This window comes from Heptranchias perlo, chromosome 31 (assembly GCF_035084215.1).
Source record: "Heptranchias perlo isolate sHepPer1 chromosome 31, sHepPer1.hap1, whole genome shotgun sequence".
Classification (NCBI taxonomy): Eukaryota; Metazoa; Chordata; class Chondrichthyes; order Hexanchiformes; family Hexanchidae; genus Heptranchias; species Heptranchias perlo.
In genome coordinates this window covers 22,188,609-22,215,982 of record NC_090355.1, presented here as the reverse complement: position 1 = coordinate 22,215,982, position 27,374 = coordinate 22,188,609, and the positions used below count along the sequence as shown (strand labels likewise).

Here is a 27,374-nt window from a genome sequence, read left to right as displayed (position 1 = left end):
GTGGCTGCAGAATTGTTTTGATAGACTGGAGGAAAATTAGCTATCAGCTATATTCTAATATTACATTGCAAAATCCACAGTTACACTATCTCTTTCATTATAGTGATAATTGTGAATCATAATTGTTATGAAAATGATCATAATTGAGACATTTTATAAGCCCATAAACTTGTATTTCTACAGTGCTATCTGTCTCATAGGATGCACTGTAAGTCCTTACATGCCATCTGAATTTTTAGTTTGCAGGATTCTTGTGTTTTGTAATGGTATGGATTTTACATTTAACAAGCAATGGAGAAAGTGGAATCTTTACCATCTGTCTGACTTAAATTTACATGAGCATTCAAATCTGCAGCTTTTGTATGTAGGTGTAAGAGTTATACCATGGTACTTACTGTGGTGTTTAAAAAGGATTTGTGGCTGCTACAGATTTTTTTCCATTGTCTGTTTCCAAGATTTTTTAAAGTTACTTGTCGTGAGAGGTTTATGATTTAGCAACATTTAAATTGATTGTGTTTTTTAATTCTACACTGCTAACATATAGTGAAGTTTTTTTTTTAAAAATGTCTCCAAATGCCTCCAAATGTAACTGTGAAAGGAGAATTCTGATGGTGGTTTGGCTTGTAAACCAGTCTGCAATGAGCAGTCTGGGATCAGCTCCAGATCTTGATGTAAATGATGGCTGTGGTTCAGCATACATTCAGTGACAGAGTGTAATGTATGATTAGTTTGACAGTTCTCAGCCGGCTGCTTGGTAGGAAGGATTTGACCATGGTAAACTAGCCCAACAGATTGGCAAAATGAGAGGATCCTTTTGCTAACGCCCAGCAAGCTGGTTGTGAATGTGCTGTTCACTGAGAGTTTCTCCTGTTGGTTTAATCTGGCGATGGTATATTGCTCAGATTCTGTAGGGAAGCTTGCAGCATTATTGGCCACATTTCCATTTTGAAGGTGTCGCTGATGTTTGAATTCGAAAAACCTGCCCAGAATTAGCACAAGAATGAACAGCATAGGGAAAAGAAAGTTTTAAAAACCCAAACAAACACTGTTGTCTATCACACATGCTCATCAGTTGAACAAAGTAATTCTCAGTTTAGTATATATCTTCTCCAAGTTTAGTGTGTTTTTTAAATCGGGCCAAAACTTGCAGAGTGAGAAATGGACGGTTTCCTTCCAGTCATTACACCTCAATTTTTTTTTTGAAGTTTTACTTCATTCCATTGAATAATTAACAATAGTATGTTGTTAGAAAGAGCCTGCGGCTTCATATTACCTGCTGGCAGCAAATTTAATGATTTACAAATTGCCCTGTAACTTTGCCTTTTGTTTCGTTTCACTGATTGTAGTAATCAAATTCGACTATTATTTGCAGTAGGCCAGACGTAAGGCAGAGCAAGAAGTCTTCAGAATTTCAAAATGCTAATAGTGCATCCAGAAACCTGCTTTTGTATCCAATTCATGGGTTAAAATTGGAATTTAAAAGTGATTTTAGTAGTTGAGATTAAATTTTAAAAAGGCTGACCGAGCAAAAAGCTACGGCAATGGACCTCAAATGTCAGATATATCTTCTGGTTGAGTGGAATAAATTAGGCATTTCATTGTTTATATTCTGTATTTTATTTGTACAACACTTGCATTTAAAGTAAAGATGGCATTATTTATTAAAATTTGACAATTGTCATCTTTTCTCTCCCCTGCCCAAAAATGGGGGATTTATACTGAAATATGCTTTGGACTGAAATTTACTATGTGGCTATTTTGCAAGTGACTTGGATGAAGTTAATTTTGGGTTTGGGGGAGTGGAGGGAATGGTGTTGCTCAGAATTTTGAGAATGAGGCGCACTATTAATAGAGTCCATAGGGAGCTCTAACTTGCATATACTTCACACTTTCTCTGTTCCTCTTTGAGTAGTGCCATGGGATCTTTTACATCCACCTGAAGTGGCAGATGGTGACTCAGTTTAACATCTCATCTAAATGACAACACCTCCAAAAATGCAGCATTCCCTCAGAACTGCACTTAAGTGTCAGTCTAAATTATGTGCTCAAATCCTGGAGTGGGGCTTGAATCCACGACCCAATTCAGAGGCAAGAGTGTTGCCGCTGAGCCAAGGCTGACATTTAGTTAACAAGCTTAATATCTTTTTTGTTTACATTCGTGGTCAGTGTTTCTGGATTGTAAAATTGGATTAAAAAACATGAGGAAAGACATAATGAATGTACAAATTTAAAAGTATAAATTACTCTTATTGGTGTAACCCTATTGACAAAAAGTACTTTATGGATGCTGGAAATGCAACTTGGAAGGAAAGTTACAAATGGCAAATGAGCACATTGTTGGTGTAAAATTTAACCTTTATCTGATTACTCTAACAGTTGGAAGTCATTTGACAACTTCACGTCTGCCCTAACAGATTTGTCAACTCCAAATAAGATTGCAAAAAGTATACATATTTCAGCATTAATGTAGCCTCTCAGCAGTTTTTCAAAAAGCTTTTCCAGAAAATCCCCAACATGGTAATGATGTTAAATAATTCTAACCATCCCTATTAAGAAGCGAGGCTTTTTGATCTTAAGCGCTAGTCAGAATTCAGTTTTATCTCCGAGCTTATTGTACAAATAGAAAATAGAAATGTAACTTGACTTCAAAATATTCACAGGGTTTTGTGTGTAGCTTTTAATGAAAATTTCTACCAAAATCTTGAATATGTAATCTTTCCCCCCCCCCCCACTCTGAGAATGTTTTGAACTGACAATTTTAATTTAGATATAGGATGAAGAACTTATTTATAAAGTAGAACTTATGACATTGATTCAGTCTTGATGTCCAAAGGTCTGAGCTCAGATCAGTTCCACAGGTAAGACAAAGTCAGTGACCTCTCTGAAATCTGTTAAAGATCAGACATGCAAGGAGTTGCTGGCTATCTTTAAATAATCCTAATTGTATGAGTCCACAGAGCAGAACAGCTTGGATTTTTAAAAATCTCTTCCCTGGAACTTTTCTGTGGTTGAGGATTATTGTCAAGTCAATGCTTTTTTAAGGGTGTGGATTTGTAAGTTTAATATCTGACTACGGTGTTCTTAGCACAATCTTCAAATGGGTTTCAGACGTATTCATATTTAAAGCAGAAAAATGCTACAATCTTCAGTGGGTGTCGAGAACAGCTGATCTGACAAATTCTCAGTCTCGTTCACTTCATTCTGTTTAAATTCCAGGAGTGGAAAATTGGTACTAAAAAGTAGCTGACAGCTACACAAATCATGACACAAGAAATGATTGCTGTTTTAACCCTCAAGTCCAGAGCAGCCTTTTTTTGAACCATTTTTAAACGGAATATTGTAATCTAATAGTTAAATAGTGTCTCACCAATTTGTTTTAGCATTGTGTAAATAACTTCATGCAGTTTTTGACTTTTCATGTCTGTTGTACCTCATCTGATTATACACTACGCCATATAGAACTAAAACTCAAATGACTGTATTTCAGAAAAATTATCAGGACAATTTGACTATCTGTTTGCTTGTCTATATTTCTAGAAGAGATAACTGGGTAAATATTGTACTTTGTTCCTTCTGATAAATGCAGTTTGGTTATAGAGGACATTTTTTTTCTCTTTAAATGCCATAACTTTATATGTTGCAACAAACTTTTGTCATTTTGTGAGTATGTTTTACCCATTTCAGCCTAAAAGCTATCGGGTATGAGCTGATTTACATTAAACCATGCACAGCTATGCAATTCACTCTAATTCTAATGACTGCATTATTAAATGCAATCTGTATTAAAACAGATAATGTGGTCTGTTCTGTTCATCTGATTTGATCCAGATCTAGATGTAGTGTAATCAGTGTAATCTAGAAATTATTATACTTACTGAAAGGGTTCCAAATGTTCTTTAAACAGACTTATAATTGATTATTATTCCTCTCTTATTGCAGCAATGCACCGCAGAGCGGATTTTCTCTTATTCAAGTTGACAGTATGAATGTCACCATGAAGGAGATTCTGCAGAAGGCTCTGAAAAGGAGAAAAGGTTCTCAAAAGGCTGCAGGTAAAAAAATTTAATATGACTAAATTGAGTTGTACACAATGTTGTGATTTAATAGACATTGATATAATGTGACTAGTGACTCTTGCATCTGTGCTTTTACTACTGTATGACATTTTTGGTACATTTAGATCTTAAAACTTTGCATTGTTGAAACTAGCTTTCCCATTTTTTAACATTTAGATTGCTCATAGGTTCAGGGAAACTTTTGTTCCCCAGGCTGTCCAGATTTGTATGTTTTCAGCTGATGCACTGATGCTGAAAAAAAGTATAATACAGTGATACAGAAAGATGAACCCTAAGCTACAAAGCAAAATAGCTAAACTGCAATTTTACATTACCTGTGCTACCATTGTTGTTTCTCCCTCCTTACTTATTCTTTACCCTTTTTATTTTAGTTGATTTTAATTTTATTCTATTCTAGCCATTTCTTCTATTTTCTTACTTAAGACTTACTTTTTTTTTCCCCATCTTCTGTGCTCCCAGCATTTATTTTTGAGGTGGGAGCAACTTATTAAAAAAAAAACATTGCTATGTGGTTGGCTAAAACCAAAGGCTGGTTATTCAAATGGCAAAGACCTGAAGGTTCACATCTGTATCAAACAGGAACAGGCTGCCTAAGGATGTCTTCTCATTGGTGACCCTAGAAAGAAGAGTGCATCTGGATGAGTGAACTTTGTGGTTCACTTCACTGTTTCTTTTTTCCATATTAAAAAGGCCTATGATCCATTTATAAATTGACCATAAACAAAAATACACCAGCACTATTGCTGTGGATTTGGTGCAAGGGAATTTTTGTTGGATACAATTTTGAAATGTTTCAAAAATCATTTATCTGGAGCTTTATGGGGGTAACATATAAACACATCTCCAAGAAACCTGATTTTTGGGGAGGGGTCTTAATTATTTATGCTTCCAGGTGGAGAAAGTACTGATTAATGCATGGATAAGTATAAAGAATAAAGATCTCTCCAGACTTATCACATTATTCCCTGTGCAGAGGCGGGGATGTTTAGGGAGAAAATTCCAGAGCTGAGGGCTGAGACGGCTGAAGGCACAGCCGTCAATAGTGGGGCAAAGGGAGTGGGGGATGCACAAGAGCATAAAGTTGGAGGAATGCAGAGTTCTTGGAGGGTTGTAGGTCTGGAGGAGGTTACAGAGAAGCGCCATCAAGGGATTTGAACCCACAGATGAGAATTTTAAATTCAATATGGTTGAGGGAGCATTGGTGTGATGGGTGAGTGGGACTTGGTGTGGGTTAGGATATGGGGAGCAGAGTTTTGTGAGTTCACATTTATGAATGGTGGAATATGGGAGGCCAGCCAGAAGAGCATTGGAATAGTCAAGTGTGGAGGTAACAAAAGCATGTATAAGGTTTCAACAGCAGGTAGGCTGAGGCAGGGGCGGAGATGGGCGATGTTACGGAGATGGAAGTAGACTGTCTTTGTGACGGTGAGGATATGGGGTTGGAAGCTCAGCTCAGGGTTAAATAGGACGCTGAGGTTGTGAATAGTCTGGTTGAGCCCAAGACTGTGACCAGTGAGGGGATGGAACCATTTACAGTGTCGACTGGCATGGGGGCCAAGAAGGGAAGTTGGGTGGTCAGCACTTTAGTGGGAATAGAGTCGAGAGAGCAGGACTTGGGCCTCATGGACAAGATTGCTGAGCCCAATCCTGTCCTCAGCCAATGTTCACATGAACTTTCCAGAAGGGGTCACTGAATAGTAATCAGGGATGGAAAACCTGACATTTCTTCAGTCCAACCAATCCATTTCCAGCTTGGGGAGACTGCAGCAATAATAGCATCCTGGCTAACCAAGTGAGAACTGAACCAACAGACTGGAAATTGAACCTGAACCTTTTGCTCCTAGTAGCTTAGTATCCTATGATATGTAGCAGACAGAGTTAAGGGGGATCGAAAAGACTTTCAGAATTCTGAAAGGTTCCAAGAGGGTAAATAATGAAAGATTGTTTCCACTAGTTGGTAACAAGGGATTATCTGAGATTATCACTGGACAATGAAGGGGGATGTCAGAAGACGTTGGGGGTTATATTGGACAACCCCTGAAACCAGGCACGGGGGTCGCAGTGCACGATTAACCAGCTCCCGGTCATTGAGATGCAGTCAGCACGTAACATTTGTGTTGCCTGGTGATTATCTGATTCCTACGAGCAGCCAGGCCTTGCAGCGCCATTGAATGACTGCTGACCAGCAGGGGGCCCCGATATTGCGAGTGGCAAGCACCATTTAAAGGCAGACTCCACCTCTTATTTGCAAATAGATACGGGTCCGCACGGAGTCTGAATGGAGATCAGACATCGCACACGTAAAACACAGATGCAGGTCCCGCTTCTATGTTTACAAACTGTTGAGTTATGTTAAAACATTGAATAAAGGTTGCGCACTTCTAAATCCCAAATCCTCCAATCTGATTTTGTACCAGGCCTGCGCCAAGGTTCTCTGATGATGCACTAGAGACCTTGGTGCAAGAGGTGGATAGAAGGAGGGGCATCCTATATCCACAGTGGGGGGGCAAGAGGCCCTCCAGACATATGCTCCCGAGGCAGTGGGAAGCGGTAGGGGGTGAAATCAATGCACCACGAACATGGATGCAATAGTTCAATGCTTTGACATGAGTGGTCAAGGTGAGTGAGGTCAACTATCAACTCCTACCAACTGCACCATTAGCTGCATCCACTGCTCGACACATGACCCCCCCCCATCGCCCATCTACCGACTAACTCTTTCAATCAGTACTCAACTCTTCCAATCAGATGCTTCCTCTCGCCCTCACACATTACCGCTGTTGCAAGCCGCCCACCCACAACTCACAGGTCACACACACTGACAGCTGTTCAACCATGACAGCCACATCACCCAAACGTCTTGCAGGACACTCACCAACACACATCCTGTTTTCTTGCAGGAGAAGGTGGCGCATAACAGGAGGCAGCAAGTGGCAGAGGCTCCATGGAACATGAACCTGCTGTCTGTTCTCAGGATGACAGCATTCCTGTCCCACCCCTGCCACTCTGCCAGTGCCTTTGTTGTTGCCTGTCAGCTAGCCAGCCCACTTCCTGTAGAGTGTTGAAACTTTATTATAGGAAGATAGGAACAGGAATAGGTCATTTAGCCCCTCGCGCCTGTTCTGCCATTCAGTGAGATCATGACTGATCTGTGACCTAACTCCATATACCCACCTTAACCCCATGTCCCTTAATATGTTTGGTTAACAAAAACCTATCAATCTCAAATTTAAAATTAACAATTGAGTTAGCATCAACTGCCATTTGCGGAAGAGCGTTCCAAACTTCTACCACCCTTTTGCGTGTAGAAGCGTTTCCTAACAATACATTCAAAGCAGTGACTGTAAGACTATGAAACTAGAATCTCATTCATTGTACTGTGATGTTCTGTTCACTTTTCAAGGAAACGGTAAAAATAGGGGTAAGTAATTCATTCAATCTTTTAAAAGTTCTTATAAGCTGTTCTGGAGATCTTTAAGGGTGCATTTAAAAAGACAAACAGGTTTGCTCTGACGAGGATTCCAGTAGACCATGTCCACGAGCTGGTGGCATAGTTGGTTCATTTCAAGACTAATTGGGAAGGTTTTTTAAAAAAAAGTACTGAGGAAAGTGTTGTCCCTGCAGAGATTTTGTAAAAACTTGTTAAAATCTCAGTAGGGCCTGAGTTTAAAAGACCACTCCTGATTGGTCTGGAAACGTACCAACTAGAGTGTTGTTAGTGCTAGGTAGTGGATGCACTCCGTGGGGATCCCCTTAGTTGATGTCATCAGAGCATGTCGGCTTGACTTTTTAATGCACCAGATGGATAGCCTTCAGGGCTGTACGGAAGGGTCCTAAAATATGAATTCTAAAATAAGACTTTTTTTTTAAAAAGGTTTGCTAAGTATCTAATGTTTACTCCTGAAGTCCTTTAACCTTTTTAATGTGAAACCCAGGGATTTGTAAATATTTTAAACGCTTACTATATAAATATTTCTAATCTTCTATACCTGAATACGAAATAGTGAAACATGTAAAACTGTTCAGTTGTGGACAACGGTGTATGTATTTTGGGTATCATTTTGTCATGATTTACAGTTTTTAAATCACATACACCACTGAAGTTTAAAATAAAACACTCACAGAATTTTTCACACAATCAAAAGTATAAAGCATACAGATCCATTCTTGCCTGAGTTAATGATTTCTCATATAATCAAGTTACTGTGTGTTAAAACCGAGCAGATTGTTCTTGTACCTAAAAGGTTTAACATTGAAACCTCATCCACAAAATACCATCAGATTGTAAAAGTAGATTTCCAGCAATTTTTCTTTTTAAAAAGTCTTTTCTGGAGTATAACCTGTCAAAGATTTAATTAACTATCTGGAGATGAAACGTGAAGTTTTATTAAAAGTTTGAATAGATAAAGTAGAAAAGGACATGGATGAGCTGTCTCAAGGCCATATTCGGTGGGACCGATAAGAGCTGTAAAAAATGGCAGAGGAGCATTTAACACTCTGAAATCTGATTCACATAAAAAGCTGGTAGGGTGGTTGTGGATCAAACCTGCTAGCGTCTGCAAGCAATTTGGCCACTTGCCAAGAGCCATTGTTCACCCTCAGCTGTGGCATTGCAGTCCAGATGTGCCAACTGCACGTTCTGATTTTGCCAGCTGACTGCGCCGTTTGATAACCAGCTCTCTGGATGCCCATCACTGGCCGCAGAGATAGAATTAAATGATGATGATCTTCCCACAAGTTGCAGGAGGAAGCAATGCATATAAATCTTGATTTCATCTCAGCATGAGAAGTCTTTATCCATCATCACTCATAATGAACAAGTCGTTAGCTTCGATGAATGGTTCTGTATTTTTGAGAGCTGCTTTTGTTCGCTTTTTGGGTGACTTTATGCATTCTGGGGGTCACATTATCTCACTAGCAAGGGAGAGATTAGTTCATCGTGCCAGGGTAATGTTTAAACAGTTCTCGCCTGCATTAGAGGGCTCTCAGCTATGACCAGAAAAACATTACTTAACCTGTGCATTTCAATCCACTTTGAAATTTTAGTTCATTATTATTTTGCTGGTTACTATTTCTGGAATTGTAGTACATCACAAATACCTGTAGTAACTACAGTAAGTAGGTGAAGCCATTCGTAGTAATGAGTAAATTCTGAATTTTGCAATACCAGTGCATAAAGGTACATAAAATGAAAATATTACATCCCATATAGAAAACATTTCTTTAAATGTTTGTTTTTTAAAATTTAAATATTGACTAGCACTAATTCTAGTATGCGATGAAAGCGCTAGTAGCATTTTTTGAGTGCAAAGTATCAATAAAAATGTTTCAAAAATAGCTTTGAAGTATAACTTGTATCCAGTGTCATTAATTTGCATTGGTATTTTGGCACATTACAGGATGAATAATTACTGTTTTTTTTATCAATTGCATTAGCTCAATTTAATGTCTCATGTACATCGCAAAGAAACTGAAAAGCAAGCAGTATTTTCAAAGGGCTTGCAAATAAAATGGGTAAATGCCCAGATTGGAATATGATATCAGTATGGTGGGGGGTGGGGGAAGTGAGGAAAGCAGCAAACTTGAGGTGGACAGCTTTGAAACTTTTTATTTCAGATGAGTGATTGTTAACTTTGTTAAGGGATGGTTGTGTAATGGCTTTATAAAAGTCATTTAAGCATTCAAAAAAAAATCAAATCAACCAGTCACACTCATGATAAGTTTCATCAGTCCGGGCAAAGAAAAGAGTGAGACCAGCAGTTTTTCACTACAGCAAGTGTGTCTTCTGTCATTGAAAAGCCCATATCTCACTTGTGTGTCCTTCAGCTGAAAGGAAGAAAATGATGAAGTGTGCAAAAAGTGATAAAGTATAGAAAATATTGTATATCCCTGTCGATTCATCTACACAGCCATCGCAAGATGTTCTTCGGTTTAAGAACTTGAATTAATTAGCTTAAAATGACCATTCCGGTGCTATGTATCTACTAAAAAAAATATGAATGGTTCAGTTAACTAAGCAAGTAACCTATGCACACCGTACAAATGAATGAAAATGCTAAATCTTATTGACTGAAGACATGTCATAGGTTGAAAATCATTGTGTTTAATTGATCTACGTTGAATATTCTCCATGATTTCAAAGTTATCTTTTTCTCTTTGGTGTATATCATTAGTACCCAAGAATATTTCAGCCCATTGTCAGGGACCTTTGTCCACACTACTAAAACTGCATAGATCCTCTGGTTAACCAATGTTCATGTGTGCAAATTTTATTACCCGTATGAAGGTGACCAGTTTTTTTTTGGTTTCTTAATAGCTTCTGTCTTTCAAGAGCACTGATTTTAATTGCCTGTCAGTCGCTAGCATCAAAAGACAGGACTTCTAAGACCTGCTCTTATAAAGCAACCTACGAAACTGTTGGGTACTTTTTGTCAGCTAAGTGACCTTTAAGTGGACACCTTAAAATTCTCATGTCGTTACCAAATTCTTGACTATCTGTACTGTGTGACACTAATCTTTCTGCAAAGTTTTATATATTGAAGCAAAATTTTGTAGAAATAATTAATAACTTTGGGCTACTAGAAATTAATTTTTAGGAAGTGGTAATGGCATTTGTCGTAGCTTGGAACCAACTCTGTCAGACTGCACTGTTCAAAATGTTGTCTTTAATTGTTAGCTATCAGATTATGGATTTGGCTCCCTTTGCTTGGCCATCAAAAATTACTATGGTGACCAAAGTTTGGGGCGACTGAAACTGGAAAAATATTTAGCTTGTAAATCGGCCAAACTTAAGTTGTCAGTCTTCAACGGTAATTTTGGAAGCTGTCACGTGTGTTGGCATAGAAAGCATTGTATTAATTGTGTATATAAACTTACAGCAAATACACAATATAATCTCAGTGTGGAGGTATTAAAATGTTTCCATTCCTTCAGCTATACTTTTTATGAAAAACAAGGATGTCTTAGTAAAATGTTACACTATCTTCAGCATGTAAGTAGCTGACAAATGTTTTTCTCTTTAGTGCTGGATGAAGTGTCATTGATCAAGAATGCTTGGTCCATTATCTTATGCCTTCAACAATTGATGTGAACTACACCAGATAGAAGATAACTGATCAAAATGTCCTTAAGTAATCGCACCTCAACAGTGAAGTGGAGCAAAACTTTGAAATTGTAGTGCATCCTGAGTGTACAAGTAAACTCCCCCACATCATGTTATGTAGATACACTGAATTATAAGGTTTAAAAAGAGTCTGTTCTAACAAAATCTGCTCTTGGGAAGTTATTTCTATATAAATATTGGTGCAAAACATTATTGTGGGTGGTAAATTGTTCTTGAAGATTCTAAATACAGTGATTGTACAAAAAAATGTACATTTAAATGGCAACATTGTTAACCACCTGTATTTTTGAAAATTTTTGTAATCATAGTTCCAATTAATTACATCATTTGGAGCACTTTTCATCATTTTTAATCTGCAGCTCACTGGGATGGATCAGGGTTGGCTGGGTTAATCTTTACAGTACAGATCCTTCAAGCAGTGGAACCTCGAAGTAAGAGCATTTTCCTCACTGAAAGACTGAAGCATAATTGATGTGTTGATGGCAGAAAAGAGGATTCCTGCAAGTGCGTTCATTTCCTAGCATTGCTGTTGACGTGTTTGATCCATTTGTGTTTTTTGGAACCTCCGTTCCCTCTGTGGTTTCCCTATAGTGTTGCTGTTTCAAGCAGTGAATGGCTTGCCAACATAGGAGCCCTTGAATACATTTTCATTTGTGCACCAAAAAAAAATTGCTGCACAACAAATCCAAGCTGGAAACATGTCTGATGTCATCACTTCATGTACAGAAAGTTTATTCCTAACAATACTGCCTCCCTTAAATAAGAAGGTTTCACTTCAGAGTAGTGGACAAAAGCAATTAAGGCAGAAGTTTATACTGAAAATACTTCATACTTCTTTTCTGCAAAGCCCCTCCCTCTCCCAAATAGTTTTTTTTGGTATACAAATTAAAGTGGCAATATCCATATACTAGATAAACTCTCAAGGTAGAGTAGTCCTTAGAAATTCTATCTACCACGACCCTTTAGAGGCAATACAAAAAATGTGTTCAGAATGTGGTGCATTTACCAACTGAGCCATCAGGGATTTCAGACATACTTTGACCACACAAAACAAAAACTGTGGGTCATGTCCTGTATTCTTTGCTCTGAGGGTGCACTTTGTATGCGGGTGGGAAGGCACATTTGTAGAAAAATTAATTTTCATGAACTCTCAATTTAACTATAAGCCTGAAAGCTTCATGTACCTTGCATTGTTATCTAAAAATTGTATTAGATTAGATGAGATCATTTTAAAACTCTGAGCTTTAACTATATGCACAGTGTTTGATTGCCTTCCTGGGCTTTCAATATCATTTTTAATACCCCTGAATTCATACTTTGTATTTTTTTACTAAACCCTGGTTCTGAAGGAAAGGACAGAGAAAGGTTCTGTAACTACCACTGCTATATATGGCGGTTTTATAAACAACAACAGCTTCACCAAGGAAAGCAGTAGGGGGTTAATGGAAGTACTGTATCATTGTAGGTTACATGTCTAATGCCAGAACTTTGGGGGGAAGTTTAAATAAAAAGTGAACAATGCTACCTGATTCCAATGATCTCTTTTCTACAGCACAAGATGAATGTGCAAAGGAAGCTGTTACGGCAGATATTTAATTAGAAACAGTCATGTTGGATAAATCCAAAGAGGCTTGTCTCAGTGGACATGTTCAGGTTTTTGGTTGATAGCTTTCCTGGCAGTCACGGGTGGAAAATGGTTTACTACTTAAACAGAAGTGCTGTCCTTAACTACATAGTGGTAAGGAGTGTAGTGCATGATGGAAAGCAACTAATGTGACCCACACTCGTTGCTGAAGAATGCAAATATTGGTGAACCATTTTCTCTTTATATTCAGAAACGTTTGTATATAAATGGAATAATTCATATGTATTTGTAAAACATAAGAACATAATGGTTTGATTTTTGTGGTGCAGTATAACCGTCTTGCAACATATTGTTTGGCGTGCTATTGCTAGACAGAACATCTTAATCAGTATCATTCAGTAGTTGGCAAATAGCTCATGTGAGTGCGTATTAATGTATACTAAAACCGTTAACTTTTATATTTAAAAAATGTATATAACTTTTTCTGTGGATTCTTGTTCCACACACAATTGTGGCCAGGAGGGTGGTCAATCAACTGCTCCCAGGCCTTTGCTAGTGGTACTTTATAGCTAGTTGTTGAGAGATATGCAAGTGAAGCATAGGAAAACTGACACTGATGTCCCCCCCCCCCCACAACCCTCCCCCCCCCCCCCCCACAACCCCCCCCCCCAAAAAAAAAGATAACCTAGAGGGACAAAAATTATTATAGAAAAGAATTTAATCAGTATACAGGGAAATACTGGTATGATCCCAAGTAAGTAGAGCACAATTTGGAGCTATAACTGATGCCTGGTAATTATTTTAGGTATTTTTTGTAAGTATTGGTCAGAGAGATAAGGCTCGATGTGCACCCAGATGGCTGGATGCACATCAATTGAGCATGACCAGGGGAGTTATGGGATTGCTCACACCACAGAGAAAATCTGCTTGTCTGTGATGATCTCTGCTGTCCATTAATACCTTAAACCAGTGATTTTTCACCAGTAGATTCTGCTTCCCTCAATTTCCACCCCCCCCCCCCCCAATCATTCATGAAACCATTGTAGTGTTGAATTTTTTGCATGGGTTAATATTGTCAAAGTATGCTCCACAATAATATTTCAAAATATTTGTTTTTACCCTGAAAGGGTCAAAAATACTTTGCCTCCTTTTTTATGGGTTTCTTCACAAAGCAGGTGTTCAAGGGTAACATTTTTTGTGGAGGGTTAAATGCCTATTTTGATCATTTTAATTTTGTGTTAATTATGTAAGTCTGAAAACACTCAAATTTCAATGAGTTGCATTTTCTTCTGATCCAAGCACAATGGTTTCAGATGAGGAAGTCCACTCAGCTCATGTACGTCAGTGAGTTCAGGGATGATAGGCAATTGGGACTTGGTATGGGATAGGATACTGACACCAGAGCTTAGGATGAGTTGAAATTTTTGGAGGGTGGAGAATGGGAGGCCATCTAGGAGAGCATTGGAATAGGCAGGTCTGGAGGCGACAAAAGCATGTAGGAGGGATTCAGTGGCACTGGGCTGAGGTAGAGACAGAGGCAAGTGATGTTAGAGATGGAAATAGGCAGCCTTTATAATGGAAAGGAAATGGTGTTGGAAGCTCAGTTTGGGGTCAAATAGAATTCCAAGTTGTGAACAACCTAAGACAATGGCAAGAGCAGGGATTTGAGTCAGTGTTGTCGGTACAGTAGCTTTGTCTTCCCAGTGTCTAGCTGGAGGAAGTTGCAGCCCCTCTAAGACTGGATGTTGGAGATGCAGTCTGACAACATGAAGCAGTGGAGGGGTAGCGGAACGGTAGAACTGGGTGTCATCAGCATACTTGTGAAAGCTGACCTTATGTATGCGGATGATGTCACCAAGGGACAACATGTAGATGAGGAAGAGCAGGGGGCTATGGATAGATTCTTAGAGGACTCCCAAAGTGGCGGTGCAGAGGTGGGAAAAGAAGCCATTGCTAAAGATGTTTTGGCTATAATCACATAGGTAAAAGTGGAACCAAATGAGCCAAACCACCCCTCATCTTTCTCCACGTTCTCTCCTAGCTCATGTCATCTATGGAACTGGCAGGAGGGGGTGGAACAGGATAAGGTGCCCAAAGGAGGAGAAGATGCTAGAGGAGTAGGGGACAGACCAAAGTATGACATGGTGATGAGAATTATGTCGCTACTGTGGCGGTCTGGGTGGTGGAAAATATAGCCAGGTTGAGAGGCTTCAGTAAGAGGCAAGATGTCGCCACCTGTGAACTAAGTTTCACTCAAAGCCAGGATGTCAATGCAATCATCCCCAGTAAGGTTGTGGCTGACAAGGACCTTGTTTGTGGGTGAATAGAAGGCAGAGGAGTATGATGGGTTGGGGTCGGGATGGGGGACAAAGTAACTGGGGAGAAATGAAAAGTGACGTGGCTGGGTGACAGGACTGGGAGGGTAGAGGGACCAAAAACGGGATGGAGGGAAAAAGAAATAATAGGCTTAAGTCTGGAATGACAGCCAAAATGCACATGTGAATGGACCCAATGGAGCTTGACGAGCCTGTCCAGCAAAGAGTGATGGAGGAGTTCTGAAAGATGTGGAGCAGAGGCCACAAGAGACTAACCAATGCTACTTATTAGAAAATTTCTATCCGGCTTATTACTTGGAGTAGTAGTAGTGAAAATTGATGCAAAGTTACGTGCTTTAGGTGGTGTCACTGATTTATTCCTGGCAGGACTTGAGCTGGCACTGTCCCAGTCTAGCAACACCCCACTCAAAATAAATGGGACGGTGACTTCAGTGATCGAATACCCAGGGGTGAATGGTTACAGTTTTTTGGCAGGTTTCAATGATTTGTTCCTCTTGGAAGTGAAATACCCTACATTTCTAAAGGAAAAAGTAGAAATATGCACTATTCAGTTGCTAAAATTCACTGCTGCACTTTTTTTTCCCGCTAGACTAGCAATGTCTATTTGTAATTTATTCCCAGCACATAAAGGGCCTTCAGTCATCATGAAACTTTCACATTTAAATATAAATATAAGCTTTTGAACTGCTTCATTTTCTTCCACATTAACTTGTGGTTGTGCAATTCCAAACAAACCTTGAAAAACAACAATTTGCCCTTTATATAGCACTTTTAATGTAACAAGATTCTCCACGGTGTTTCATGTAGGAGTGAGCAGCTACTGATAGAAGTAAGAGTAAGGAGAGATGATCAAATGCACAGTTGAAAAGTCAGGTTTCGAGGAGGCATTTAAAGTCGTGGAACTAAGTAGGATGGTAAAGATGGTTTATGGAAAAAGTGGATTTTGTGGAGGCTGATGGTGTTGGAGAAGTTGGCCTGGAGGTAACAAAGGTATGGATAAGTGTTTGTGGTAATGGGGATGACTAAGGGTGCAGGTGGGCAGTGTTGCGCAGGTAAAAGTAAGCAGTCTTCATGAAGGGTAGAATATGGAGTTCTAAGTTCAGCCCGAGGTCAAAAAGGAGAACACGTTCAGGTTCAGCTCAAGCAAGCAGTTGGAGAGGCGATGGAATCAGAACAAGAGTACAAAAATTGCTGGTGCGAGCCAAATAAGATGAGTTTAATTTTCTCTATTTAATTGGAGAATGTTCAGGCTTAACTGTGACTAAATGTCATAGGCAGTCTGACAGCTTAGGGTTGGTTGTGGAATTGAGAGTTATGGTAGTAGTAGAGCTGGGTATGATTGGCATGCATATGGAAATTGAGGGGCAGCATGTAAATGAACAAAAGAGCAGGAGGACAAAGCATGGAATCTTGTGGCACTTCAGGGATGACTTTGCAGGGCCTCGAGATTTGTTGGTAACAGAGACAAGTAGGAGTGTAGCCATATGAGGGGCAGTGGAGGGGGTTGAGTGGTCGGCCATGTTAAATATCCTAGAGCATTGAGAGAGAATATGAGTCATGGTCACAGTACCAGAAGATGTCATTGGTGATTTTTTTCCTAGGGCGGCCTCAGTGCCAGATGGCTTTGACGTGTTCAAGGATCGTGGAACGGAGTGGAAGTTTTTGATATAAAACTTTACTTGCAGAGACCAGATGGGTCAAAAGTGTTTTATTTTGAGCAGGTAGATTATAACAATGGTTCTGAAGGTAAAGGGAATTTAAAAATTCTCCCTAATGGCTCTTAGCAGAGCTGGATGTCAGGAACTCGAGGCCTTTCTTGTGCTCAGCTTCACTGTGGCACAGATGTAGGAAATATGTCCTTTGATGTATTTTCATCATTTGCATGATGTCATGATATGTCTACATATTATGTACTCCTCCCCATGGCTGGAATTTATAATGTGAAAAAGAGGGATTGGGACTCACCATAGTCTCACATTCTGGCCATATCCTCCCAGAAAATGCTCCTTTATGGCCCCAAGGCAGTAAAATTTCAGGGCTAACGCATCAAACCAAACATATCCCAGAAAATATTTTTAGAAATTTCTCTCAGTGGGGGTAAATCAATACTTGATGTACCTCTTTCCCAGAGTCAAGTAAACAAGCTATGTAGCAAGTGGATATGGCTTGTTGAAATTTGTTCAGAACTTGAGAATTTCTGCAGGTTTACAACAACTGACCTGACCTTATCCATTTGAAAATCCTAAACCTCACTGGGGAAGCAGAGACACTTCCAAAAATTATGTTGCTAGCCTTAGCATTTTTTATCCCTAAGGAAGGGAATGGCCTTATCTCTTTAATAAACAACTAAACATGGAATAAAGTGTCAGCAGGGTGTTTGAAGACTGTTACAATTGGATTGGAAAGTATGTTTCAGATACTCAAAGAATTCTAAATGATCACTGGAAGACCTTCATGGGTTTCTGTTGGTCAGGTACCCTGCATATGGCATTAGCCTTTGACGGTTAAATGTAGGTATCTGGTATAAACCGTGGTCGTCTGCATATAGGTTTTCCTTTCTCGGGGAGATCAGTCTTTGATGCAGAGGTTGAAAAACTAGACTTTTCTCACAAATTGCATCAGCTCACTTTTCTACACTCCTTTTTATATAGTAAAGAAAATCTAATTTGAGTAAATATTATTAAATACCACCCCCCCACCACCCGCAAAATAAATCTATGGGTGGAACTTTCAATTTTGGCGGGTGGCGTAAATTGGCTGGTAGTGGATCGGCTGCCCGTTATACATTCCACCGGATTTTCCTTTCCGTTGAAGTCATTAGAAAGAAAAATCGTGCAGTGTGTATAACTGGCAGCCGATCAACCCACGGCCGTTTTACGCCACCCCCCTACCAATGTTGAAAGTTCCGCCCTGTATGTACAATATTGTATTAGATTTATGCGCACAGTTATGATGCGTATGCATTGAGCTTTTATGACCGGTTTAAATGGCATCTTATATTCTAATAAATGTGGTAAGAGTTTATTTTAAATGTCAGGCAATCCACAGATTTATGAAGAATCGTTACATTATGAATAAAGACAGTTTTGTATGTAAGCCAGCTTTTTCAGAGACATGATCTGCATTTTCCATAGTCATGAACAGGCTAATAATCAACTTTGCCTTTGCTTCAAACATGAGTGATGCCCTACACCATCAGTTTTAACTTAAAACATCTGCTTTTTACAAACATAAAGGCTCCTATCTTCTATATGTTTTTAATTTACAAAATTATATCCTTTTGTGTTAGAATACTTTAAAAGTGTAATACACTTCAATTTAAAGTACCAAAAGGCAAACCTACACAACGTTTACTTTTATACTCCCTTATCCTTTCATGGTACATCAAAGACTACCATCCAAATACAGTCAACCTCAAACAAAATCTTCAACTCCATTTACAACATTTGGACAACATAGTTTGAATTTGTGATCAAATCTACCAGTATTACAGAAAATATTTGCTTGAATCAGTACGTGCAGTTGCAAACTGAAGCAGTGTATAATCTATATTGTAAGGTGGAGGAACGGAGGGTGGAAGAGTTATTTTTTTTTACAGAAAAAGAAAAGAACAAATGAGAAAGAGATACTGAAGGCATATGTGAGGCTAGGTTTAGATTCAACTGTGCTGCATTCCATGATCAAATAGCCTGCAGATATTTGCTGTCGCAGCTCACTGATGAATGGTTACTTGGGATAGGTATCTAATGGTGTTCAGCATCCATGAAATCTTAACCTAGGAAAGGGCCTGCACCCTCATGAGGGAGGGAAGGAGAGAAAGTTGTCAAAGAAAATTGAGGGGAAAAGAAATTCCATTTACAGCAATACTTTGTGGTGGGTCACTCCTGATATCAGTCAGTGCTTACACTACTACAAACCTGGAATCATTGAAATCCAAATGTGTATGGGTGCCAGTGCATGACCCTTAAGCTATCTACCATTCTTTGTGCCTGGAAACGTAGGGATAATCAAAGCCTTATTTGTGTTGTTAAATTACTGTGCACGTTCCACCAAAATTTGTAGCTAGAAGGATGAGTTCTCATAGCAATATGAGAGGTTGCACTGCCAGATTTGTTTCTAAGTGGAGTTGGTATTGGCTTTACTCTTTATTCATTTATGGGATGTGGGTGTCGCTGGCACGGCCAGCATTTATTACACATCCCTAATTGCCCTTTAGAAGGTGGTGGTGAGCTGCCTTCTTGAACTGATGCAGTCCATGTGGTGAAGGTTCTCCCACAGTGCTGTTAGGTAGGGAGTTCCAGGATTTTGACCCAGCGACAATGTAGAAACACAATATATTTCCAAGTCAGGATGGCGTGTGACTTGGAGGGAAACGTGCAGGTGTTGTTCCCATGTACCTGCTGCCCTTGTCCTTCTAAGTGGTAGAGGTCGTGGATTTGGGAGGTGCTGGCGAAGAAGCTTGGCGAGTTGCTGCAGTGCATCTTGTAGACACTGCAGCCACGGTGCGCCGGTGGTGGAGGGAGTGCATGTTTGTTTACGATGGTGGATGGGATGCCAATCAAGTCCTGCTTTGTCCTGGATGGTGTCGAGCTTCTTGAGTGTTGTTGGAGCTGCACTCATCCAGGTAAGTGGAGAGTATTCCATCACACTCCTGACTTGTGCCTTGTAGATGGTGGAAAGGCTTTGGGGAGTCAGGAGGTGAGTCACTCGCCGCAGAATACCCAGCCTCTGACCTGCTCTTGTAGCCACAGTATTTATGCAGCTGGTCCAGTTAAGTTTCTGCTCAATGGTGACCCCCAGGATGATATTGGTAGGAGATACGGCGATGGTAATACCGTTGAATGTCAAGGGGAGGTGGTTAGACTCTTGTTGGAGATGGTCATTGCCTGGCACTTGTCTGGCGTGAATGTTACTTGCCACTTATCAGCCCAAGCCTGGATGTTGTCCATGGTATGAATGTATTTTTTTTTAAAACTGGCACAAAGGAATTAAAACACTATTTTAAAAACTGGAGGTAAACAAAACCAATTGCAAGAAGTTAAAGTACAGCTAGCCCTGAATGTGCCGATTCATTTATTTTTACACAATTATTTCCCCTGGAGAAAGATTAGCAGAGTTGTAGGGAAGGTAAAAGCAAGTCAGATTTAATATTTTGCTTTATTGGTATCAAAAAAAAAGGAATCAATCTGTCAATTTTGGCTGTGCAGATTATTACTTTTTCCTCTTTTTTTAGTTAGACACTGGAAGGGGAGAAATTGGGCTGACATAAGGTTTAATCTAGCATGGCGAGGTCACTGTTTTGTAATTCGGTTTTACATATATTGATATTCACTGATGAGTTAGATTATTTTTATTTAAAATGGCAATACATTTCAGAAAAATGGCTCAATAGAGCAGGATTCTTTCTTAAAAGTGCAATAATGATTGTTGCATTGCTGCACGGTGTACCACCCCATGACCATCTGTTGGACTTTTGTTTTATCCTGTAACTTCTCTCAATTGTGCGATGTACAACTGCTCCATGTCATTATTTTTCTTCTTGAAGTCTTGCTTTCGTTTTCTTCTACAGCAGTATGCCGTCTGTCCTCCTTTAGTTTTCGTTCTTCAATTTTCGTCTTGCATTCTCTGTTGTTTTTCATAATGCTGTCTTGCTTTTTCCCCTTTTTTCAAGCAACAGTTGATCTTTTGCAGCCAGCTGCTTTTGTTGTTCCTCTCTGCGTTCCATAGCAAACCTTTGTTTGTTATCAACACGAAGGACAGGAAGATCTTGTTTGATTCCAGAAGTGGCAAAAGTTGGGTGACTCTTGAGTGGCCTATTTTGTCCTCCATGTTAACTTGTACCTCAGAAGCACCATCGCTGCCATCCACTAGGGATGCGACTCCCTCCACTACCGCCATTTCTCCTGACATGAGAAACAGGCATGCCAAGATCTTCAAAAAGCTGTAAATACGATTGGAATTCCCCATTTATGGAGCCAGAACTGGTCATTTGCCCACCCTTTAAGAATCAGGCTATTGTCAAGTGAGTTGCTTTTTGGACAGGGAGGCCATAAACCAGTATTGAGTTGCCTTGTAGATTGTATTGGACGTGCTGGAACACTTAACAGAGAGGATCATGTGAAAGTCGCCATCTTCCTCTCCAGAATCAGGCTATTCATGATCAAGAGTGTATGTAGTGTTTCGTGTGAGTTAAAACAGACAAAAATTCCATCCAGAACAAATGGAATGCTGCACAAGCTGGTTTACTTCTTCCCCTCCCGCCCCTAGATTGAATCTGTTGACATTTGTCCACTGAAGGTTTTGCCACAGGCAATGGTCTTTTTGGTGGCTGTGATTTCTGTAAAAATAATTTTATACTGCAAGCACTGGTTGTAGCTTTTCTAAAGTGCATTCTATTTTTTTTAATCTAACAGCTAATTTCCTCCTCTGTTTTTGCCAGCCCTTTTTTACTCTAACAGACAAGCTTTGAGTTGCACACGTTTATATACAAACTTACTGAATTGAAATAGACCCAAGTGTGTATGCCAGAAAGACTGAGGTTCACAGCTACATATGGAAGCAAAAGCTGGCTTGGTGGCTGGTTGAATATGAATGTGATATGCACTCTGTAGGGAGACATTACCTTTCTTTATTAAGGCACACTTCATTAGAGAAACATATTGTCAGCAACTACTTTTTCTGATTTGTTGGAGGATTTGTGTGAAGGGCATTTTGACCTCTCTTTCTCCATATTTTCCAAACACATTTACTCTGCAGCTCAGTTTTGCTTTGGTAGGGCTGTTATAAAGATGCCTTCCTGTGCTACTCCCTAAATAAAATCTAATGCATATTATTTTGACCTCATCTGTTATACTTCCCTGTCAGATACTTACTACTCTTGACAGTTGGGCTTAACAAGTACGTATTCTAGCTGGCCAAAGATCCACTCTGAAGGAAGAGAGGCAAATTCTGTTTTCCGATGGTTGGTATTCTCTGTCTGGATGTGTGATCCCATACGTCTCCCCTCTTTAGTTGCAAAAATCCAGAAAGATCTTCTCTGGGAAAAGCATACACTTTTAAGTAGAACCAACACTACTGCTTGGTAATCCAACTATCATTTTGATTTTCTAAACAAAAACCCTGTGGCTATAAAAGTCTTCACTCTCAGTTCATTTTATTTTAAACAAATCATTCCAAGAAGCTCTTTGTTTTGATATACACTGCATAGTTTCAAACTTGGATATGGTTAGAATAGTGATATATGACACGTACTTGAAATAGATTGGAAAGCAGCAACAAACTATCATGAGTGTATTTGATTTGCCAGTGAAAACCATTTCTTTTTCCATGGATATTAACACAGCGAGTAGAAGTGTTTACAGCATGAAATGTATCTTTCCCAAGGCAATATAATGTATGTTAAAAATATTCATTATATTAGATTTACTGAGAGTTAGGTTTTCAGCCCAGCTCACTTCAGCTGTCAGTAGAATGTTAGCTGGAATTGGTTTAAAGTGGAGTTGTTTTACTACACTGGAGCAGGTGTCAGAAACCCCCGACACAACTGGAAATCCTGTCACTCTGCATTTTGTGTCCATGACACAAACTGAATTCAGAAAGAGCATCAGGAAGAAAGTGGGGTACTGATTGCTAAGGACAGTGAAAGTAAATTCAGGTCCTCCTTTGAATCAGAAAGCAAATAAACTGGCCACACTTCACCTTTGGCTCTGTCCTTGCTAATCTTAAGTACAATACATTTCTGGGGGTCACAATAGACCCTTTTCCCTATGCCTCCTCTTTGCAAGAGCACTTCTTTACAAAGCAATTGCAAAACTCTTGATTTGTATTTGACTAGTGCCGGTTCCAGGCAGCACTAGGACTTGAACCACAGGGCATCTTAACTGTGTGTTTCTCCAGGGCTGCCTGCTGCCTGAAGAGACTTTAGAGCAATTAGCATTATACATTTTGAGAATTATTATTTTAAAAACTCTTAATTTTGGAGCTGAAAGCTAGGTGCCTTGTATTGCTATCTTATTTAATTACTGGATACAAATAGAACTATTTTGCAAGAATTAAGCATTAAATTGTATGCATGTTCTTTTGTTCGCAACTAACTGGTTGAAGATGTCTTAACCAGGGTGCCCAGTTAGCTAAACTTCTAGTTTACACTGTGGTCCGCAACAATATTTCAATCAAGATAATTGCAATTTGAAATATTATTACTTGGATTAATATTGTTATAATGGACACAAAAGCAGGATTTATGTACAAAGTGAAAATGGAGTGTTTGCTTTACTGGGTTAGTTTATGATATGTTCACTTCAAAGTTGAAGTACTGTCCAGCCCAAGAACAGGCATATAACTCTTGTGCTTATCTAAATTTTTCCCAGTGAACATGAATCAGTAATAGTTACCCATCCACAATTTGCACCATTTACTTGGTCTTGTTCTAAGATTAGAAGGATAGCAATATGGGAAATCGAAGAGTCCGATTGGTGCAAACAGGATTGTTTTTCTAAGTTTAGAGTTAATTTAGTGATGTGCCATAAGCAGCAGGCACATGGTACTTCTGCTGCTGGCGTCACATTATTGGTATCCAGGAGGTGAACTTGGTGCCCGTCTCAGCATCCAGAATCAGACTGTTCATGGGTCTGAGAGCAGCTGTCCAAAGCAGCACGAAACTCAGATCTCGATTGCATGGGCTGATTTCTCTGTTTCTTAAATGAAACAGGGTCATCAATAGATCTCATAGCTGTGTTTCTGGTGCTGCCCTACCATTGACATTGAAATGCCATAAGATGTGTGTCTGAACAATTAAAGGGCAATCCTGAGCTGCATTCTTTATTGTGAATACTGTGTTGCATCATATTTACAAGCCATGTTAACGGCATCTAGTGGCAGAATATTATTTTAACCATATTGACAGAACAGCATTTTAGCCATGTTGATTTCTTGAATCTAAATGGACTCAAATTTGACACTTTTGTTTCCTGCCCTTTTCCATAATTGATGCTCTTTGCAGTTTTTATTTACCAAGATCAGCCCTCATTTCAGAGAGCAGCTTTCATCATCATCATTTACAACTTTGGCTTTAATGTTCCAAAGTATTATTTTTAACACATTCACAAAAAGACGACAGCTGATTTGAATGTTTCAAACAGGGAAAGGCTGACCAAAAGGGTTTGTAAAGTGAGTGATGGCCAACCTAGTTAAATGTGAAGTGGCCAAAACCTGAAACTTAATTGATCTCTGGTGATCTGCTCAGTTTAGTTACGATTTTTATCCATTAGTTTAAGACTGGATGATGGTGATTTGGTTGCATCCAACTGTCTGGAGAAAATTGGATCTTTGATAAGCACCCTGTTATCAGAGGGGGCTAGTTTCTCATTTACATTTAGATGAGTATTGATTATTTATTTACTCAACTGAAGTGGGATTCTTTTCCAATTTTATCTGAATTGTCTATGTTGTCAGTTGAAAGAGAGATAAAGCTCCTGACACCACCACAAGATAACAACACTTTGTAGTGAAGATAAAAGTTCGAAGGGACCTTTTTCTGTTGTTGACTGAAAGTGAAAGTTTAAAAATTAGAATTGATGGGTTGTATTTCCAAAACGTTTTCAGAATTTTCTTTTCAATTTAGTCAGGTTTTTTAAGAGTATAACCTCTGTCTTTTCGCTGCACGGAGTGTCTTCTTAAACTGTGCACCCAGACAGAAGGTAAGGTTTCATTGTTGCAAAACTGGTGCAAACAGCAGCATCTTGTCCCATTTTGTAAAATAATGGAAATTTTGAATATGGGTACTGTTAGAAAACTTGCTTTACATGCAATGAAGGGGAAGGAAAAGAAAAACATGTTTTTAGTTATGTGCAGCTTTACATATGTGTAGTCTTATCACAAGTTAAATCTGTCCAGTAATCATACATAACTATAACCAATGACCTTTTGTAGTAATTTAGAGATGGTCAATTTCCAAAGGGCATCCATTGCTTCAGCCTGTGTGATTTTTATTGTCTGCAAACACTTGCACACTGTCAATTCTATGCTGTAGCATGTTTATGCATACACAGGTTTTTCTACAATTGCAATAATGTGCCTGCTGTCTCATATGGTAAAACCCCCAGTTGACATGTAATATCCTAAAGTGTCTTACAGATTATGATCTGTCACTTTGCAGAATTTATATTGATTTACAAAGACAGCTTGTGTTACTGTAGCCATCAAAGATTAAAGCAGCATTTTTACTCTATATATAAATAGGACAGAGTTGGTAATATTTGGGCAATTTAGTGAATTATATTAATTAAACAATGTTAGATGATTTATCAGTATAATCAAAATAAAATATTTTAAGGTTTAATGCTTCAAAATTATAATGAAATTGAAGACGGATGCTCCTAAAAGAAATAGTTTGTGATCATGTTACAGAATCATTCTGAAATGCTATTTGAATCACTAAATAGGCTCGTTTGCAGGTTCTGGTTCATGTGTAGTTGTAATAGTAACGTACCATTATTCAGCAACAACTGCATTTCCTACACCTAAATAATAAAAAGAAATCAATAGAACTCACCAAAATAAATAGCTCTTGGGAAAATGACAATTTAAATCCATTTAGCTTTAGAGCTACTAAAATGAAAGGTTTACTGAAATTTAAAGAAGCATTCTCTTCCAACATTGAATTGTAAAAATCAAAAGTGTCACGCAGTACAGAGCATATGGTGAGGAATATTAATTTTTAAATATTTTCCTTAATTTTTCATTTGAGGTGATATTTATGTTAATGGTTAACATACTGGTGATTGGAACTTGTTTTCCACTTCTGACAGCCATTACCAATGTCAAACAGGGACACCTTAGCTGTAGGGTAAAGCTTCCTTCACATTACCCCAACAATGCACTTCAGTCTCAGCTGCAGAGAGATCACCTCCTGCACTAATTTCTTCTTTCTGTTTCTCATCCCAGCATCTTTATGGCTTATGAGTGAAACTGCTCATTTTTGTGCCACTAGGGATGGTACTCACTGAAACAATGTTGAGAGTGGTAAACTAATTTTGTTCTTGTAGAAGCAGAGAAAGGACACTTTCATCTCATCTGGGATGGACTAGGTTCAAATCCAAGTGGCAAGAGGAAAAATTGAGAGTTGTCATCAACTGTACCACTCACTCCCTCAATCTGTTACTTTTAAAACTTTCTAACAAGTTAAAGTTTCACTATTTTGTAAATGATGCTCGCCATCTGTTTACATAAGACCCGGTGACACTATAAAGTTAGTCATATACGGTGCACTGTGTGGCAACCTCATCACTCTACGTGAGTGTAAAGCTGCAGCAGGGGATGTACCATTACAGTGGTACTTGAAAGCTTTACAGGCCCAGTACAACTAAATACTCAGTATCTCAGTTTACAAACATTGATTCTATTGTTAGATTGTAATTTGAATCTGAATTGTACTTAATTTTCAAAAGACACCATTGGCCTCCTCTGGCGACTCAGCCTGATCAGGTAGTAAGCAGCTGAGCCATACAGGCTGCCTGTTAGCAGGTTAAATCTCTGGTCTGTGCTAAGCCAGCTGACCAGTGATCTGAGCATTAGAATTTGCCTTAGTGCCTCTGGGTGGGGGAGGGGAAAATCCACACGTGTTCGTGTCCCTGGTCACTATCCTGCACCGCCCTGATGTAAAAGCATAGGTCCTCACTGAATGTTCATACCCATCAGCTTGATGCCCCTTGCGATCCAATAGCCTACCACAATCCAATGCCTAAGTTCATGCATTGCCACTCGGGCGAGGTACTGGAGGACGACTGGCACATGAAATCATATCCCAGCGAGAATTCAGCACCTTCAAGAGAGGGAGAAAATTGATGTAAAAAGACTTCTTAATTTTGGGAGAGAATAAAACAAGATTTTAAATTTGAGCTTGGTATGTGAACGTGTTATAGATGATTCCACAATATTGGATCAGATAAGCAGCTATTAAATTCTATGCAAAAATGGGTTGGGCGGACAAATTAGAGAGGAAAGGAACAAGAATTTTGATTTGAGCTGTATCATCCAAGGGCTCAATTTCCTGTAGTCAGAGAATCTGCTTTTATATTGAAAGTGGGAACCATGGGAGAGAAAAATGAGAAATTCCAAATCGACTTAAATTAGTTTGATGTCTGCAGACTACTGTAATTGTTGCACGACATAGCTGAAATGCCACTTTATTCTCACATTTCCTGTTGAGTTAAACTTAGTACATGGAGCAATTTACCTTTTTAGGCCTCGACCAC

The 27,374-nt window shown here is 39.1% G+C and overlaps 1 protein-coding gene across 3 annotated transcripts in view; it reads left to right on the top strand.

Moving 5' to 3' along the window:
* The window catches only part of mapkap1 (MAPK associated protein 1), a 199,333-nt gene that overhangs the window by 119,140 nt on the left and 52,819 nt on the right, over window positions 1–27,374 (top strand). For all 3 annotated transcript variants that reach the window (XM_067969731.1, XM_067969730.1, XM_067969732.1), the window contains one exon: window positions 3,940–4,052. In XM_067969731.1, coding sequence (XP_067825832.1) covers window positions 3,940–4,052 — 113 coding nt within the window. The remainder of the gene's footprint in view (window positions 1–3,939; window positions 4,053–27,374) is intronic.